Here is a 19,443-nt window from a genome sequence, read left to right as displayed (position 1 = left end):
GAGAACACCAAAGACTATTAGAGAAAAGCACAAAATAATCTATTAAGGCAAACCATCAGAGTTTCTTATGAAAACCTTAAAGGCCAAAAGAGATGGAGTGAAGTTTTTTAAGCCTTAAAAAAGAATAATTGCAAACAGTAATTATTGTAGTCTACAAAATTATCCTTTACAATTGACAGAACTTCCATGATAAAAGATAATCTAAAGAAATTTAATACCACCAAATCAACATTTGGAAATCAGCATTTAGAAAATACTTAGTGGTGTCCTAAACAGAGACAAGGAGGTCAATATCACAAAAGATTCCAAATAAGAGAGTAAATCTCACTAGAACAAAAGTTAAAAAGAAATCAACCCCTGAAAAAATAATGATACAACAAATAAGTACATATGTTTTGTTAATAGCAGTCATTGCAAATGGTCTTTACTCTCCAATTAAAATACACAGAAGTGGCAGATTAAATAAAAAAATCAAAACCTCACCCACAAAGATACACACAGACTGAAAAAATGAAAGGATGGAAAATGATACTTTATGCAGCCTGCACCCAAAAGCAAGAAGGAATAGTGTCTTAGTTACTTTCTCTTTGCTGAGACAAAACACCTGATAGCAAAGTTAAAGGAGGAAAGCTTTATTTCTGCTCACAGTTTGTAGAAGTTTCAGTCCATAAACAACTGGCTCCAAGGCAAGGTGGCATGGCAGAGGGGCATCATAGAGGGGTAACAGTTCATAACAGGCAGAAGGCAGCAAAAACATCAAGCAACAAGGGACCACAGTGTCCCTCTTTCTGTCCCATATATTCCATCCAGAGTACACACCTCTAGAGTGGGTAACATTCACACCCAGGGTGGGCATTCCCATTATCCACATCTGGAACTATGCCAAGCCAATCAGTGGACTAATTTAGTGATCACTCACCCTTGATCCCAGCATCACACACTGTAGGTGCAGCCACCTCTGAAAAGCCCTGCCTATGACTACATGAGGTTTTGGGGGGGCTTCTAGACACAATCCATAACAAATAGCTGGTCTGATTCCTAACTAAAGTTGACATCAAACCTAGTCAAAGAGACAAAGAAGGTCACTCTAAATTGGCAGAGGCAATAATTCACCAAGAGAGAACAGTTGTAAATGTATTTGCACTTAATGTTGGCAAACCTACTTTCATAGAACAAACTACTTTATGTAAAAGCACAAATATCTACCAGTTCAATTATAGTGGGGAACTTTAATACACCAATTGTACAAATACACAGTTCAGAACCAGGTGTAATGACACACACCTGTAATCTCAGCACTCAGGAGGTGAATGAGGGAAGGAAGATCACAAGTTCATGGCCAGCCTAGTATACAGCAAGACCCTGTCTCAAAAAAAACCTAAACATTAATTAGATGTGTGTATATACATACATATGTGTGTGTCTCAAGGGTGAGAAGGATTATATGAATTTCAAGGGTTCACAAACATTCAGACCATAGCAAAGTAATTGGGAATCATTCCAGAAAAAAGAAATTTTATGTTACAATTTATTAATATGTGTTGTCTTGGCTACCTTTACATATTGGAGAGAGGAACTGGTTTAAAAATTAGACAGGTAGCTTATTAAGTCAGAATAAATGTTGTGAATGGCCAACAATATGGTATGCATGCAACCATTCTGTAAGAGCTGTGCAGCCAGGAAAAAATATTTTACAATAATATTTAATTATATAAAAATGTTTATGCTTCTAATGATGGCTGCAATTTATCAGATGCCAGGCATCTTTGTGTTAAACTCATTGATTATTCCTCACAGCAGCCTTACAGGGGAGAAATTATTGTTATCCCAATTTCAAAAGTGATGCCTTGGAACCAGCCTATTATGGACTCAGACTTCTACAAACTATGAGCTAAATAAACCCTTTCCCCTTTAACTTTGGGTGCTGGCAACAAGAGAAAAGTAACTAATAATAATACAAAGATCAAAGTGCTAGCTGATTCAGCTTTTGGTGAGGGCTATCTTCCTGGCATTTAAAGACTTTCTTCTCTCTCTGTCTTCAAATGACAGAGAAGCAGAGAGAGAGCTATCTTTTTCTTGCTCTGCTTATGGGGCCACAGTTGTGTTGACATAGGGCCTTAGACAGTTATGACTATTTAACCATGGTTAGGTTACCTTTAAAGACCCTGAAGTTACAGTGACACTGAGGTTAAGGTTTCAGTATATGAATTTGGGGATGACATTTCAGTCCACAGCACCTCTTTCCAATTTTCTCAAAAATCCTATGTTTATTTGAGATTATTGCAAACAAAGTTAGCTTTATCCTTATAAAATTCTTAAGGCACTTGTCGCTTTACAGTGTCATAGGAACCTTACCTAAATTTAACTTTATGAATCATTTCCTCTTAGACACAAAATCGAATGAAGCTAATGGCTGACAACTATGAGGATGACCACTTCAAGTCCTCCCATTCCAATCAGACAAATCATAAACCCTCCCCAGACCAGGTAAGACTGCTTCTGACTGTTTTTTTTCTTTTTTCCTTTTTTTAAAAAAAAACTAACATTTTGCAAATTCCAATAAGTTAGAAGAAGAATAACTAAGTTTCTCCAAAACTCTACTTAAAAAAAAAAAAAGATTCAATTTTTATATAGGAAATTGGTTATTCTAAATGTTTTTTTAAGATATTTTGAAAATTTTGAGAATGAGAATGATGAAAATCCTTGAATTGGATTAAGAAAAAAATTAGTCCTTTTTTTTTTTACTAAAAGAAATAGTGCCTTATTAGAAAAACAAGGCTCTCCTTGCAAGCTCAGTGAGACATAACTCAGTATAGGGGCTACTTCTGTTTGACTGCAAATTATGAAATCTTTGCTCATCACCTACTAAAAATGATGGTTGAAACTTAGTTTCTGTATTCCATTTCCTGATGGATTTCTTCAAAATGTCGTTCTCAAGGGAAATTGTTACCTTCAACTTTTCAGTACAAAAGAGATGCAGATGAGTCTAAAGGGAACCATATTTAATTTGTTTTTTGAAGGAAGGAAATACCCCAAGATCTTGAAAGGGGTGGATGGGAAAGAGTGGTGAATACATTATCTCATATCCCATTGCCAAAAACCAGGTTTCGACATCTCCGTCACGCCCAATCTTAAAATGTGTGGCTAAGGGGAAAAATATACTGAAGTAATTACATCTGTATACCTAAAGAGTCAGGGAAAACTCCTCTACTAAACATCTCCACTAAATGACATCTAAGGCACTGTTTTAGGAGAAGCAGCAGAAATATTGTAGATGAAAGTAGTTGTGATATCCACGTTGCTGTTATTTCTAAGATGCAGAAGGTTATAGCCTTAGCATGATGACATTACTAAGCCAGTTAAGGAACACAGTGTAGTTTAAAAAGGAAACTGTACCTATCTTTAATGTAGGTGAAAGGGAAAGTGGTCTGCCTAGTGTCAATAGTCCTTTCCTGCCAAGAAATTACTTTACTTTCTTTGCCTGTTTCCCAATACATTCCTGGAATTAAATTATGTCACTTATACATAAGATGTATGCTGTATCCTTTCTGTGAAACAAGTTTTGATACAAGATAGAAGGAATTAGAATAGAGGGAAGCAGAAATGGAGAAAGGTTGAAGAAAAAGGCAGAACACAAAGAAAAGCCCCAAATTGGTAATTTTTCCCAGATCTATCATAGAGATGACATGTGAAATGACAAAATAATAAGAGAAAAGAAAAAGTGTAATGATAAACTTAACTAATTTTCATTATTTAGGGAATTAAAATCTAATATAAAGAGTCAAATTCTTTTCTAATACATTATGCTTATATCTTTGTTTTGATACTAACCAACTCTTTTTCATTCCCATGCTGCCCTGGGGCACTGTTCCCTTTGTCATCTCTCCCCATAGGATGAGGAGGAGGGTATATGGGCATAGCCAAAGAGATGCTCTTAGTTCAGCCATTTTGTTCAGAACGGTGAGAAACAGCTTTCCTTAACTACAGAAATGATTTTTTGTTTTTTGTTTATCATTTTCCTTTTACACAATCACTCTCACATCTTGTTTGTATATAATTTATGAAATACTTTGGTGTGCTTTCTGTTTTTTGTTTTTCACGTGATTCTTGTGTGTATTGCTGTGCTTTTGACATAGTGGGGTTTGTTATTTTGTGGGGTTTTTCTCTTGTGTTATTAGTCACTTTTATAGTTTATTTCTATACATTTTGGGGAGAACTTTCAGTGCACATAACCAAATTTCTCAAGTTGTCATTTGGTTAATAAATTACTCTTAACAGTGTCCTGGTAAAATTTATAATGACTTACATCAAATTGGCAGTAGAAAATTGGTTAAATCTTCTGTTAGCCTGGGTTTGAGATATCTTTTTTATGCTAATTAATTATAAATTCATAGTCTTATTTTAAAAAGCTGTAGACTGTACTATGCCTCCTTTTGCTTCTATCCATAAAAGAGTACTTTTAATTCTCAAGAGTCAGTACCTAGGATATCAACCTATGACATCTCCTAGGGCTTTGACATTACTTTCAAATTATCCCTGAAAATAAAAAAGAGCAAAGAAGTAAAAGAAAACCTTTTTAGTAGTAAATCCAAAGAGTTCTTTTCTCCCTCTTTGTATAAAGCATTGCTTTGTTAAGCAGTTGACAGGACACTACCCAGATTCTCCTTTCCAGTCCAGTTGTTGGAGAAGAGTCCAGTTTGCTGTGATACCCTTGAATTTCTCTAAGCCCTTTTCTTAAAAAAAATTAGTAATTACGATTAATAAGTTTGCACATACTGGTAGCATTGTACTCCCTGAATTCAAGGCCCATGCTTATTAGTGATTTTATTCCTTTGGAGTCGGTTCTCCCTGAAATGTCTGTGTCTTGGTGTTAAACTGCTTAAAATGATGGCACATGTACAGAACTCTTGCTGTTGAATGCGGTCAATAAGGATGAAGAGGTAAGTTGTGGAAAGCTTTTGAAATGACTTTATTCTGCCAGAGTGAATGAAGGTGAAGTGTACAGTGTCAGCCAGAAAGTTTGTTAGGTTAGAATGCTGCATGGAAGAGAAAGCTATTAAATATACTACTTTACATTCTGCAAGGGAACATATTTGTCATCATGAGACATACGAAGATTATACAATAGCAGAATGTGGCTTACCAGTGTCTTAGAAATGAAAGTGGCTCTGCCTTGCCCATTTTAACAGAACATAGGAGCTTCTTGGCTTGCCTCAGCAGAAAGCTCCTCTACCACACATCTAAACAGGACTGTATTTTGCTTACAAACCTTTTTCTAGCCAATCAGAAGAAACATGGGAAATTGGCCTGTTGGTAACATCACTAGGAGATTGAAAAATGAACAAACCATTATGTACATTTGTTCCAAGAGTCTCTACTTTCTCTTTTATCTGAATAAAATAACTACTAGCAAGAGTTCAAATGTTCTGATTTTACTTTTTCCAGTTATTGTGCTGTTGAGCTTACTCACTAAACTATTACTTTTATTGGAGTATACATTGTATTTGCAGTTAGCTGTCTTAGTTACTTTTTTTGTTGCTTAGACAAAATACCTGACACCCCAAGTTAAACAAGGAAAGGTTTATTGTATCTTACAGTTTATAGCTTCAGTTCATAGTTGGCCCATTCCGAGGTAGAGTGGCATGGCAGAAGGGGCATCACAGAAGAGAAACAATTCATGGCAGGAAGAAGGCAGTAAAGTAGCAAGCAACAACAGCAGCCCTCTTTCTGTCCCTTATATTCTACCCTTAGGGCAGGTAGCACTCACACCCAGAATCAGGCACCCTTAAAACTAGCATTGTACCATAACTCAATCCCAGCATTGCACATTCTAGAACAAACCACCTCCAAGAAACTCCACTAGATCCACATGAGGCTTTGTGGAGAAATCTAGACACATACTATAATATGGTCATAGCTGGAGTTTTCTTTTTCTTTTCCTTTTTTTTTTTTTTTGTACCAGGGATCGAACTCTGGTCCTTGTGCTTGCAAGGCAGGCAGCAAAACCACTGAGCTAAATCCCCAGGCCAATAGCTGGAGTTTTCTATGATGTATTTCAAACATATAAGATTTATCACAAACATCATTATGTCATAAAAATTTTACCTGAAGAGATTTTGTAGCCCTTTAAATACTTCGGAAGTTTTGACATTCTGTCCAGTTTTCTTCACTTGTTTTCCTTGCTAATTCTATAGAGAACAGATTCTCTCAACAAAATTTCAAACTTGAAATTGATGATTTCCTTATCAAACTTAAGAGCTTAATGTTTTACATCTAAAATATTTTGTAAGACACCAATTACTGGCAAAGTATGAGTCTTACTAAAGATAATCAATACTCAGATGGGAAAAAAAATATACAGCTGAAAGGGGTTTTAGATTTAGGTCATTTTATGGGACATGGTAAAGCATAGTGTCAGACAGGCTTGAGAACAGAATGCCTGTGCTCAGCTCCTTACATCAGTAGCTGAACCTTTGGTTAGGCATGTAATCTCTGTACATTGATTTCATCTTTTAGGTGAGTATTTTAAGTAGATGAGTTGTGAGACAAATTAACCAAGAACCAAACGTTACAGCTTTGAAAGTAGATTGCTTAACCTACCTTATATCCTTGGGAAAGTAACTTAAATTCTCTTAACTCCAGTTTATTTATTGATAAAAATTAGTTTATTAGTCCCTGCCACATAGGGTTGTGGATAGATTACTCAATTGATGTGTGTAAAATGGTTTGGATAGAACCTTGCACCAAAAAACTACTTCACTCTTTGCATTTCTGTTACTATTTTTGTTGTTGCTCTTGACCTGTTTAACTTAGCTCTATCTCCAGGAAGTAGTACATTTTCAGTAAATGTTTTTTTCTATTATTATCATCATCATCTAGCCCAATGCCTTCACTTTATAGTAACAGTACAAAACAAACATTTGAAAATTGTGACTTAAGATCCCCAAGTATTTCTGGAAGGAGGGACTAATGGCACTTAACAGAAATAACCACAATATATTGATGATATTGCCTTTCATCACCAAAACTTTGATCTATATGTTGAAGAATTTTTTTCTTAGGAAAATACATTGAATTTTGTAAAGAAATTCCTTGTATAAAACCTTTAGTTAGTGCCATTTTCTTCGAGAAAATTAGCTCCTTAAGACACACTGACAAGCATTACCTCCACTTAAAAAAGAATGATAGAGTCCTTTCTCTCTCCTCAGCTAATAGAAAAATTCATGCCAAATATAATCCATTTTATCCCTCATATTTCCTTCTGTTATTTTCAGACCTTTCTGTTAAGTGTTCTGAGTTCATTGACTAAGTAGAATCAGGGCATAATTTGATAATGGTTATCTAACTACAAAAAACATTGAGTTCATAGCAGTGGCCTTATTACTGTTAGTCATAGAACTTCAGACAGTGATGCAATCTGACCAAGTCTCAGCCATCCCAATGAGGAGATCCAGAACAAGAATTTCCTATCTAAATCCACTTATCCATGCTGTTCTCTGTTCAAGTTTTCTTCTTTCTTCTTCCTTGACAGAAGAATGTAGGCCCCATGAGGACAGGAACCTTAATATGATTACTTTTGTATTTCTGTCATCTAGACCAATGCCTCATAGGTCCTCAGTGCATGTGTGTATGTGTTTGTGTGTGTAATTATAACATAGATGTGTAGTTTTATATGAATTATATATGTACATATTGCCTTTCAAATTCTTGAAATCCAGAAAAGAAAAGCCAGTTTACATTGAAACCAAGAACATGGAGTTGGCTATGAGCTTTAATATCAGCATTACTACTAGTACAGGAAAGTATAAAAAGAAGTTAGGAAAAGTATATAGAAACAAAAGAACTTTAGAGAAATGAAAACTTAAAAGGAAACTCAACTTCAGTCCTAGAGTCTGGCTCCTACAATCCATGCTAAATGAAATGGAGTGAATAGAATTCAGAAATCTTTTATATTTCCTAACTAAAAAACATTCATCAGGTAGAAACTTATGTCTACGCATGGTTCACAGCCATCAAGAAGAGCAGCCATATGCTCTTTCTGAACTTTCTGCTGTGGAAGCAGTTTGCATCAACTGGTGCAAACTCAAATATATAGTTGAGCTTGTAAACCACAGGGCTTACAAATTGGTCTTGATATAAGAACATTCTATAACTAAAATCTAAAGATTTAGTGTATGTCCTCAGATCAGTACTACAGCACATTAAAACAAGATTTGGACTAGTTTGTTATATGACTTCTCTCTCTGAGATGATGCAAGTATTAACAAGCTTTTGAGACAGGTATTTTAAAACAAGAGTCTCTCTTTTGACATTTCCTTTTTGTCTGTCCTACTTGGGTTGCCCACATAACTCTCCTTATCTATTTGAAACATTCCCAAAGTTATTCTTATTGCAATAGTGCTGTGACAGAATTCTCTTAAAACCCTAGAGAATGCATTTATAGAAAGGTGGTGTTGACTCATCTTAAAGAAATAGAATCATGTAGGAAATTACAATATTTTGTCAATGTGGAGGAATATTAGGGCTGTTTTTTTGTATAACAATCTAATAACTGTATTTTCAGAAGTAGATCAGAGATTTTAGCAAAAGGCTTTTTGCTGAAAAAGCATAGAATTCAAGTCAATGAAATTCAAGAAGCAGAAAAATTCTTTAACTGCAGAGATGGGGGGTATTTATTAAGCACTTATTATGTGCCAGACACTTTCATTGCTCTTATTTCATATGTAATTTTCATAGCCACCCTAAGAACATCTTGCTTTTCCCCTACAAGTTAAATAAGTTTCTGTGATCATGCAACTAATAAATGGCAGATATTTAAACCCAGAACAGAGAGCTGTAGTTAGTGGTACAATGCTTGCCTACCATGTGGGTTCATTCCCTACAACTGCAAAACATAAACCAAAATAAATGAGTTATTAAATAACCCCAGTACAGACTGCAGATCCCATACTTGTCACACTGTCTTATACCAAAAAGAGAAGGGATTCTCCCACTTGCGAGTCTGGTTCCTTGGGTACAGTAGATATTCAGTAGGAATATGTTGACTGTATTCTTAATTGGTGAAATGACAAATTTACCTTTACTAGTACATAATTTCTGTAAGTAACTCAAGACAGCCCCTTACTAGAAGGAGCTTAAGTAATTTCCAACATCATTTCACTGGGGGGGGATTGTTTTTGTTTTTTGGTTGTTTGTTTTTGTTTTGTCTTATTTGTTTTTATGGATTTTTAAAACATATATAACTGCAGATACCCAGGAGACAGTATCTGAGTCTCTATCCTCTAAGATGATTGCCTCCTTAGCTAATTCTGATATTTTAGGGTCCTAATCAAAATGTGAACTTTGGAACCAGATAACCTAGTCCCAGCTCTGTGTACATCACTTTCTTCATTTGTTAAATCAGAACAGTAATATTCTAGCTTCATGGGGTTGTTTGAATTTTAAATGAGGTAACAGAAAGCTCTTAAAACAGTCCCTTTTCATGGTATGGTTGTTCCATTAATGTTTCTGTCTTTTTTAATTTGTAATATTACATCTCATCTACGAAACTAAAAAAAAAAAAAAAGCCTGTTGGCAAACAGTATGTATGCTTTGCCTTCAGACCTAATTTTAATCCGACTTGTCTGTGTAACTTACCACAAATCACTTAACTTCTCTAAGCATAGGTTACTCATTTTTTAATTGGCAGTAATAAAACCTACACCGTTGAGAATTAATTGAAATAGTATATTCCCCTTCCAGTTTCTCTGGTACATGGAAGTGCTCAGTAAATGACATTGAGAATGACATTGGCAGTGGTGGTGATACAACCTTGAAACATTCATGAGGTTCATAGCTGCCACTGTTCACTTCTAGATTTTTTTCTATTCTGATATAACAGCATGCTTCCAATTACACAGAAAACTCAGAATTCTAGTAATTAATTTTTTATTCAGTAAAAGATAATCACAAAGATAATGATCTTTTCTGAGGATCTGACTGAATCACTAGTAATCTTGCATATACTGCTTGAGCAACGCTACAGCTGCCTCCTTAAGTAGTCAGAGGCATGGTGGGTTAATCACAGGTGTCAGGTCCAGCTGAGTACCTCTAAGAAGCACCCTGGGCTAGCAGGTAATTTTGTCTCACCTAGGGATCATTTTCAGACAATATCAAGAAATAGATAAAAGCTCCCACCTCCACACTGGTTGAGGGGGCTGGTGATTACAGGAGTTATGAGGTCAAAGGCAGAGACCTCTTAGGTCCAGTGAAGATAAAAGTAATTTGGAATAAGGAACCTTTCTCTCTATTTTGATTTGTTTTGTAATGCTGGGAAGGAGATTACAGCCTCATGCATTCTAAGTACATGCTCTAACACTGAGCTCTGCCACTAGCCCTACTCTTAATGTTTTGTTTTTGTTTTTGTTTTCTCATTGAGTTTATTGGTACTTTTTAAGTATATGGTACAGTTACATTTATCATTGGGATCTTGTACCTTTACATGACAGATCTTGATTCTTATTTTTTCCCCATATCGCTGCCCTCCCTTTACTTCCTTCCCCTCCCCTATTTACAACTCTTAATGCTTTTTAAGACATTTTAGTGTGCCAACTTACATCCTGAATGTTTATGGGTTCTGCTAAGTGATTTAAGGCTACATTGTCTTGTGAACCATTTGAGTTAGTGTTTTAAGTACTCTGGAAAATATGCTCTCAGATTCATGGATTTGCAGCTTCCTGATTGTATTTGACTAATGAAGAAGAGCTATCCTGTTTGTGATAGTATTTATGTCTTGGGCATTGTTCTTAACAGTCTGCACTTTTTGCAAAATCAGATCCTTCACATCTTGCTTATTTTTCCCATAATCATCAAAAATACAAGCCCGACCAGAGCTTATGATTATTTACTGAGTGAAAAAATTAACAGTGGCTAAATTGTAAATCAGTGGTGGACCGTTTGCTTAGCATGTACAAGGCCAGGGATTCCATCCCTAGCACCACCAAAAAATAATAAAATGAGATTTAAATCTAAAGAAAAGTTACCCATATTTTATTTATACTTTTATGCAGTAGTAGTATCATGTTTTAGTTTCTCCCTTCACCTTAACAAGTTATCCTATAATCTGACACCACTTCTGTGTGTGTCCCAAGCTGATCCAGTTACTATCTACTATACTCTGTAATAGTATATCATTAAGTTCATTGCTAACCCCATCAGTTAACATATGGTGGAACCCCTTTTTAATGCTTATTTTGGAAAACAGGCCAAACAGTTTCCTATTATATCACACTTTTATTTTATATACTGATATTACAGAAAGTATGATTTGACTCAAATTTTATCTGCAACAACAATCTTGTTACAGTGGGGTTGTCCTCAGTTCTCTACTAATTTGTTTGGTATACAGTCTCTCTGCCTATAGGATTACTATCTATTTTGGGCTTAAAGGAATTTTTCTTTGACATAAAACTTCATCATCAATCAAAACAAAAGAGCCATTTTTTGAGATGGTCTTACTAAGTTGCCCAGACTGGGTTTGAACTTATGATCCTCTCACCTTAATCTCCTAGAGTGCTGAGATTACAAGCATGCACCACCATACCTGGCTTTCTTCCATCTTCCTGATGCTAGGATGATGAAGCTAAAGTTTCCAACTGGATCTGGCAGTCAACATTTCTGGGATAAATTAAATAAGCACACTTGATTGAGGTGTAGCTGGCCCATATCACTAGCTTCCCATTATTCTAAGAGATCAAAGCAGCACACAAATAGAGGCTTAATCTGTAAAATATTCAAAACATATGACATGTCCTTTTTGGTGAAAATTCAGGCTTTGGGGCAAAATGTTTGTTAGCAAGATTTGACTTCATTTAATTTTTTTTTTACTTCATTTAATTTTATAAAAAATAGTCAACACTGAACTTATACAACTGTTTCTTCCTAAATTTGAAGAGTATGATTACGTTATTTTTGTATGAGGGGACATTTAGCAAACCTAGAAAAAGCTTAGGCTGTCTGGGTTCATTTTTCATGTGAATATGAAGTAGGTTAGTCAAATTTTATTTTTGACACCTTGGATATCAAATGAACACATTTCAGATTTGGTCACATAAGTCTTATTGTTGGTGGGTCGTTATTTTTTTAAATATTCATACTGTTGTGTCTTCCAGGAATTGGACCAGAATATTTATTTCTAATTTCATGTTTTAACAAACTAAAAAACATTCTCTGCACTCCTATCATTTACATCAGGTCCTGTAAGTTCACATTGAATAAATGTATGAGTCGTTTGAAGCTTTCATTATTTTGGTTTAAAACTGACTGAAATGAGAAATAAAATTAATACTAAAATATTTAATGGGCATTCTCCCATGTGTCTACCCTATATCACACAAATGGGAAAAAATACATTTTCAAGCTCATAAATTTTTCTCCAACAGAGAAACTTTGATAAGATGAAATAGGACCAGGTCTATACAGAGACTCAAGAGTATTCAGGGGAGAGGATAATTGAGCTGGCTCTTGAAGGAACAAAGGCGTTTGCCAGGCAAATATAATTTTAGAGTAAGATGTCACCATTTGCAAAGGTTTAGAAGCATAAACCGCATAACAAATTTAAGGTACTCATGGTAGTTTGTGCTTAAGGTATATAGATAGATAGCACCTACATAGTGCTTAGAGTATAGTTGTATCTGTTGTGATATAGCACATTACACCAAAACTTGATAACACAGGGGTCTGAGGATTTAGCTCAGTGGTTTTGCCGCCTGCTTCACAAGGTCCCAATTTCAATCCCAGTACAAAAAAAAAACCCAAAAACTTGATAACAAAAAACACTCAACATTTATTATCCAATAGCTTCTATAGATCAGGAACTCAGGAGTAATTTAGCTGGGCAGTTCTTGCTTGGGATCTCTCATGTTGTTGTAGTCAAGATGTCATTTGTGACTGCATTTATCAGAAACCTTGACTAAGGAAGGAGCATTCAATTCCAAGATGACTTACCTATAGTTTTTGCTGGCTTTGGCAAAAATAGTTCCTCACTAGGTGAAGTTCTACATAGGTATGCTGGAATGTCTTTGTGATTTAGTGACCAACTTAACCCAAAATGAATGATCTAAAAGACCAGAGCAAAGAGGAAGCCACACTGCCTTTACCTAGAATTAAATATTACCATCATTTCTACCATGTGCTATTCCTTAGAAGCAAGTTCTAAGACCATCTTCTTTGTAGCTAGCCTGGGGGATTTAGGTACCACTTTTTGAAAAGAATGCCAAAGAATTTGTAGGTGTTTTGTTTTGCAGTGCTGGGGAATTGAACCCAGGGCCTTTGCACTGTGCTACATTCAAGCCATTTTTATTTTGTTTTGTTTTGGTACCAGAGATCACACTCAGGACCTTGCACTTGCAAGGCAAGTGGTGGAAGCACTGAGCTAAACCCCCGGCCCGCCCATTTTATTTTCTATTTCAAGATAGGTTTTCCCTGAGTTGCTCAGGCTAGGCTCTAACTCAAGATCCTCCTGCCTTCTGGGATTCTGGGCATGTACTACTACACCCAGGATTAGATGTATTTTTAAATAACTGCTGGGTGTCAGGGAGGAACAGTCTTATGAGAGTGGTTTAGTTAGCAGCAGGTGGATCCTAAAGACCTTCGCATGTAGTAGAAGGGGAAGTACTGAAAAGAGGAACAGCAGTTAAGAGCATCCTGCATTATTTTGGAGAGTATTGCCAAGGGCCCAAGTGGGCATAGTAATGGCAAAGTGAGAAGTAGGAACTGACTATCAAGAAGCATTGGTTCTTCCCAAGAAATGTTTCAAATAGTTACCAGTCTTTCTTCATTTAGAAAATAGCACGGTATAGAAGTCCAGTATACTTCAGAAAGTTAACTTCCCCGCAGGAACTAAAAGCAGTGTAACAAAGACTGTATGTTTTATCACTGGTCAGGGTGAGAAGCATAAGGTTGTGATTTCCACACTGGCTAACTTGGCTCCTAACCATCTTCAACAGGTCAGGTTACTTCTCAGGGCCTCAAATTTTTCATTTAGAAAGTAAATGAATGACCCATATGGATATAAAATTTCTTTCATTTCTTACATTGGGCACTCACAGTGGATCCAGTGAGTATTTTAAACTTGTTTAACCTTGAGAATGTTTGACCCCAAGGAAACATGTAATCCATTCACCAATATTTAATTCAGGCTATACTAATATCAGGGCATTTTCACGGACTGTTTTTCTAGCACTGATAAGTCAGTTCAATTTATTGATCAATTTTCTATATATGCAGTTTTAAATGTTCTACTTTTACAGTTTTTTGTTTTTGTTTTGGTACCAGGGATTGAACTCAGGTCCTTGCACTTGCAAGGCAAGCCACCAAACCGCTGAGCTAAATCCCCAGCCCTACTTTTACAGTTTTATTAGAGAATCATTTTAATTAGTATTAGTTCTTTTTAATATTTAAATTGTATCATGATTTTATCAATCAAGTTTTTTTGCACATCAGATGTTACTAATTGTAACTTAACTGTCAGTTTTATATTCATTGCTATTGCCAAATCTAAATTTCCATTAAGCAAATGTTGTAGTTTGTATTTATATTACTGTTGGTACCAGTAATACCCATCATGAATACATTTCTTTAAAAGTAATAATTTATAATACTTTATTTCTTAACTAATCTATGAGAAAATTGTAAGAATTTTCTAACATCACAGTTACATATGTTGTATGAGATTGATCTATTGCACAGACTGGCAAAAATGTTTAAAGGTCCAGATAGTAAATATTTTATGCCTTACAACCCTACCATCTGTGAGAATATTCAGCTCCTCTGCTCTGGTTTGAAAGCAACTGTACACAAAAGGTAAATGAATGTAGCTATGAACTAATAAAATTTTATTTATAGACACCGAAATTTGATTTCATATCATTCCATGTGTCACAAAACATAATTATTTTTATTTTTTTCCAAGCATTTGAGAATCGAAAAAATCATCCTTAGTTGATGAGTTCTACAGAAACAGGCAGCAATGCTAGATTTGGTTTGTGGACTGAGATTTGCCAACTTCTGGTCTACTGTATTACTTCTCCAATTCTTTTTGTGCTTCTGACACTTTACACCCCTTACCTCATCATCCACAGACCTTAGAGGCTCCAGACACAAATGGTGAGGTTCAGGTGGCTTCAGGGTCAGCAAGTCAAGTAGAGTTATCAGAAATAACTTGTATTTTACATGTATTCAAACCCCCATAAGGATAGGCATTATGAGTTTCTGCTTTCTTTCATTTTGTTTTGTTTTGCAATGCTGAGGATTAGACCTAGGACCTTCACTCTGAGCTACAACCCTGGCCATTTTATTGTCTTTTTTTTTTTTTTTAATATACTAAGTTACCCAGTCTGGGCTTGAATTTATAGGTTGAATTCATGAAACAAATGGATGAAAAGAATAATAGCTTTGGTGTGAATATTCTGCAACAATGCATAAGATTCTAATAAGATTACTGACATTTAGAAATGGGAGGAAAGGAGCTAAAGGTGTAGGGAAGGTGTGATACGTAGGGGAAGAACAAAAAGGGAAAAGAAAAAAATGTGAGAGAATGAAAAGATGAAAATAAAGTGTTTGTAGATGGGGAGGGGAGGAGGGGGTGAAGGGAGGGCAGAGGTAAGGGGAAAAAATGAGAATCAAGACTTGCCATGTAAAGGTACATGATCCCAACAATGAATGTAACTGTACTGTATCCCTAAATGTACCAATAAACTCAATAAAAAAAAAAAAAAAGAATAATAGCTTGATGGTTATTGAAGAAGCTTACTATGTGACAAGCATGTGGATTATTACAACTTCATAAGGTACACTACTGCTAAAGTATGTTGTTCTGGGTCTTTTAACTAGAAAACAGCAGACCCTAGAGCCGGGGATTTAGTGGTTCGGTGGCCTGCCTTGCAAGTACAAGGACCCAAGTTCAATCCCCAGTACCAAAACAAAAAGAAAACAGCAGACCCTAAAGTCTAGCCAATTTATCCCCAAAGCTTGTGGTCATAACCACTGCACTACTTTGCTTGCTAGTTCTTAACTGCTTCATAGAATGTATAAGATTTTGTAATACAAAGCATAGGTAATATACATCTGGCTCTGGTGAGGCTGTTTGTTGTGCCACAGTATCTGAAACTTGATACCTAGTGATTAATGTGATGTTACCAACTAAGGGCCTATGTGCTTCTGGCTACAGTGTTTCAGTGGGTTATACTTCTGGCCACAGTCACTATAGCCACACCAGTTTCATCCCTGGCACTGAAGAATGAAGGCTACTGGATATGCCTTAAATGTTGGGCTACAAGGTTCTAAGGTGCCATTGCACCTGTTGCCAGACCATTGTTCAAGTAGATACAGTTCTTCATTAAAATTAAAAAAAAAAAATACAGAGCATCCCCTGAGTTAACTCTGGGCAACCTAATAAAATGTTTTATAAGAAAAATAACTGGCATGAGAGCAGAAAAGGCAAGCAGCCAAGCACTTTTCCTGGAAGGTGCTCAATGTCATCACTCCAAGAGATGCCAGGATGTAGGACTTCCAGTTCAGAGGGGTCCAACCCCAAGCTAATCAGACCGCATTCTCTGTGTATCCTCATGTGTGTGTGTTTTAAGTAATATATGTACCTCATACTTTATTCTCCTATACAGAAATATATGATTACAGATCAGTGCTTAATATGTTGATAAAATTAGAGGAATCTAACAACCTTCAGATATATCAAATGTACAGCCCTAAACTCAAAAGGTATCTGAGGCACACTCACAACGTTAGAATACATATATTGCATATGTGGGTGTGATATGCAGAGATTCATTACATGGGTAAATGAAAGAAGTGTATCAGACCCAGAGGTATAAAATTTTATTGCTTATATGAGCTATTTGACAGTGGCTTTGCTCCCAATGGATGATCTAAGAAAGGGTTTTTATTTCGTATCAGTGGTAGCATCTCATGCAAGAACATTATAGCTGCTAAAGCCCCTAGGCCACAAGGTAACTGAGTATAAAGAATCCCTCAAAATGGTGTAGTGCATGTGTTTGGGTATATTGCTTAAAGCACATAGGCACTAAGTTCTCTAGTTATCTGCTTTTAGTCTTTGATGAGAGGAGCACCCAAAGAAAAGCCAGTACTAACAGATTAACATGGTGGGAATAGATTTGTTTCTGCCTTCTCTGATCCTTTTTCTCTCTCTCTCTGTAGATCTGGAGTTTCTTTTCATTCTATGTCCTATTTTCTAAATACATTTAATGTATTAGCTACTGTGAGTATATAAAAAAGATGGTCTCTCTCTGTGACTGTTATCCTCAATTGTGTCACCTTGGTTGACATAAGAAATTTCCAGCAGATTAGTACAGCGTATTTCTGGTTTGTATGTTTAGGTAGGTCATGGGGGCATGACTAGATGCTATACATGGTCCTATACCCCTTCCTGTCTGGTACTATTTCCCTGCTCTGTTTCCCAGCTACCGTGAACTAAGCAAGTTTGTTCCACAGTACTCTTCCATGGTGTTTCTGCCTTACAGCCAGCCAGCTATTAACTGAATCCCCTGAAACCATGAGCCAAATTAAACCTCTCTTTAAGTTGTGGCTCTTGGGTATTGCATCCCAACAATAGGAAACTGACATACAGAAAATTCATACTGAGACTTGAACCCTTGCTGTGACTATACCTGACAATGTGGTTTAGAAGCCTTTGAAAGTGATTTGCAGGAGTTTGGAAAGACCTGAAGAGGTAGGCTAGAGAAGCCCTAGAATGCTGTAAACAGAACTTAATAGGTGATTCTGCTCAGAGCTGAGACATATGGATAGCAAAGACGAGGCTCAGGAAAATTCAGTTGGAAACAAAGACTCCATTGGACTAGAGACCATATGTGTTAAGCTACAGCAGAAAATTTGTCTGTACAGTATTTGCCTGTGTTGTGAGACTTTGCAAGAAGATTGAGATTCAAGATGAAAGACTGGGTGGGGGATTTAGCTCAGTGGTTCTGCCGCCTGCCTTGCCAGCACAAGGACCTGAGTTTGATCCAGGTACCAAAAAAAAAAAAAAAAAAAAAAAAAAAAAAATTAATAAACTATATGTAAAATTGCATTTAAAAAAAAAAAAAAAAAAAAAAAAAAAAAAAATGAAAGATTAATTAACTTGATGGATGAAATTGCAAATCAGCCCAACATTCAGGCTGTAACGCGGTACTATTGCCTGCTTTTAGGAGATGTACAATAAAATAGGGGACAAAAAGAATAGAAAATTTGGAAAAACTTAAAATTTTTCCCACAAGAAACCACATGTAAATTTAGGGCCAAGAGAGGTATGGTTGCTGAAGAGATTAGTGCCATTAAAAAGAGACCAAGTAGGGCCAGGTTTGTAGCTCGGTGGCACCGCACCTGCCCTGCAAGCGCAAGGTTCTGAGTTTAATCCCCAGTACCAAAAAAGAAAAAAATAATAATGATAACAGTGGTACCTCGGTTCACAAATTTAATTCTTTCCATGAGTCTGGTTGCAAACTGAATTGGATGAAAACTGAATCAAATTCAGTGGTTAGGTTCAGTGATGACCTTATGGAGAAGTTTGATTCTGTTCTCTTCCAATTCAATTTGCAATCAGAATCATGGAAAGAATTAAGTTTGTGATGTACCATGGAACTTTGTACTGAGACAATAAGAAAGATGCCTGAGGGCATCTCTGAAATTAGCAAGACCCAACCCCCACCTATCACAGGCTCAAGTGTACAAAAGTATCAACCTTTTATTTAAGAAGAGAATCACTGAGACTTAAATGATTAAGAAAGGCCTCCTAGGTAATTGAGTCCCTGGGATTTATTTCACTGTATTCAGCCATCCACGCAGAGGCCACTGCAGCCATGGTCCAAGAGGGACTAGTTAGTTACTGCTTGAGTTAGTAGCAGATCTTGATGTCATCCACTTGATCTAATGTCATCCACCTGATCTGCTTTTACTCTGATACAGAATATAAGAGTAGTAGGATCTGAGAAGAATCCACCTAGATTTCAGAGGAAGACCAGGGAAGTCAGACAAGAAGCCCCTGAGAAGGCAGTGTGTAGAACTGTGGGGATGAATCCAAAGGTGCAGTGGAGATCCCAGGAAGTCAAATATGCCATGAACATGGAACACTTAGTGAATAATGCTGCAGACCATGAGTGGAGTCAGCTCAAGAGAGAAGTTATATGGGCTAAAACCACCAAAGCCATAGGAGTGCGGTTGCCCAAGTCCTTTGGAACTCATATCTCACCACTTTGTGCTCCAGATGCTGGGCATGGATTTTAATGTTTGCCCTAGTTGGTTTTGGTCTCACTTTGGTCCTATTCTTTTATATCCCCCATCTCTCCGTTTTGGAATGAGAATTTTTTTACTCTGTACTATTATACCTTGAGATTGTATAATTTGTTTGTTTGTTTGATTGATTTTTACAGAGAT

At 36.3% G+C, this 19,443-nt stretch overlaps 1 protein-coding gene across 10 annotated transcripts in view; it reads left to right on the top strand.

The window, feature by feature from the left end:
* Window positions 1–19,443, top strand: part of Erc1 (ELKS/RAB6-interacting/CAST family member 1) — a 445,074-nt gene that overhangs the window by 379,863 nt on the left and 45,768 nt on the right. For 6 of the 10 annotated variants that reach the window (XM_010630417.2, XM_019208387.2, XM_019208386.2 and 3 more), the window contains one exon: window positions 2,389–2,487. In XM_010630417.2, the coding sequence (XP_010628719.1) occupies window positions 2,389–2,487 (99 nt within the window). Of the gene's footprint in view, window positions 1–2,388; window positions 2,488–3,893; window positions 3,961–19,443 lie in introns of all 10 variants that reach the window. The other 4 variants (XM_010630425.2, XM_010630423.2, XM_010630426.2 and 1 more) reach the window with 1 other exon arrangement.

The sequence above is a fragment of the Fukomys damarensis genome, unplaced genomic scaffold, assembly GCF_012274545.1.
Source record: "Fukomys damarensis isolate Sample0158 unplaced genomic scaffold, DMR_v1.0_HiC HiC_scaffold_5, whole genome shotgun sequence".
In the NCBI taxonomy this organism is placed as follows: Eukaryota; Metazoa; Chordata; class Mammalia; order Rodentia; family Bathyergidae; genus Fukomys; species Fukomys damarensis.
This window is presented reverse-complemented; position numbering and strand designations above follow the sequence as displayed.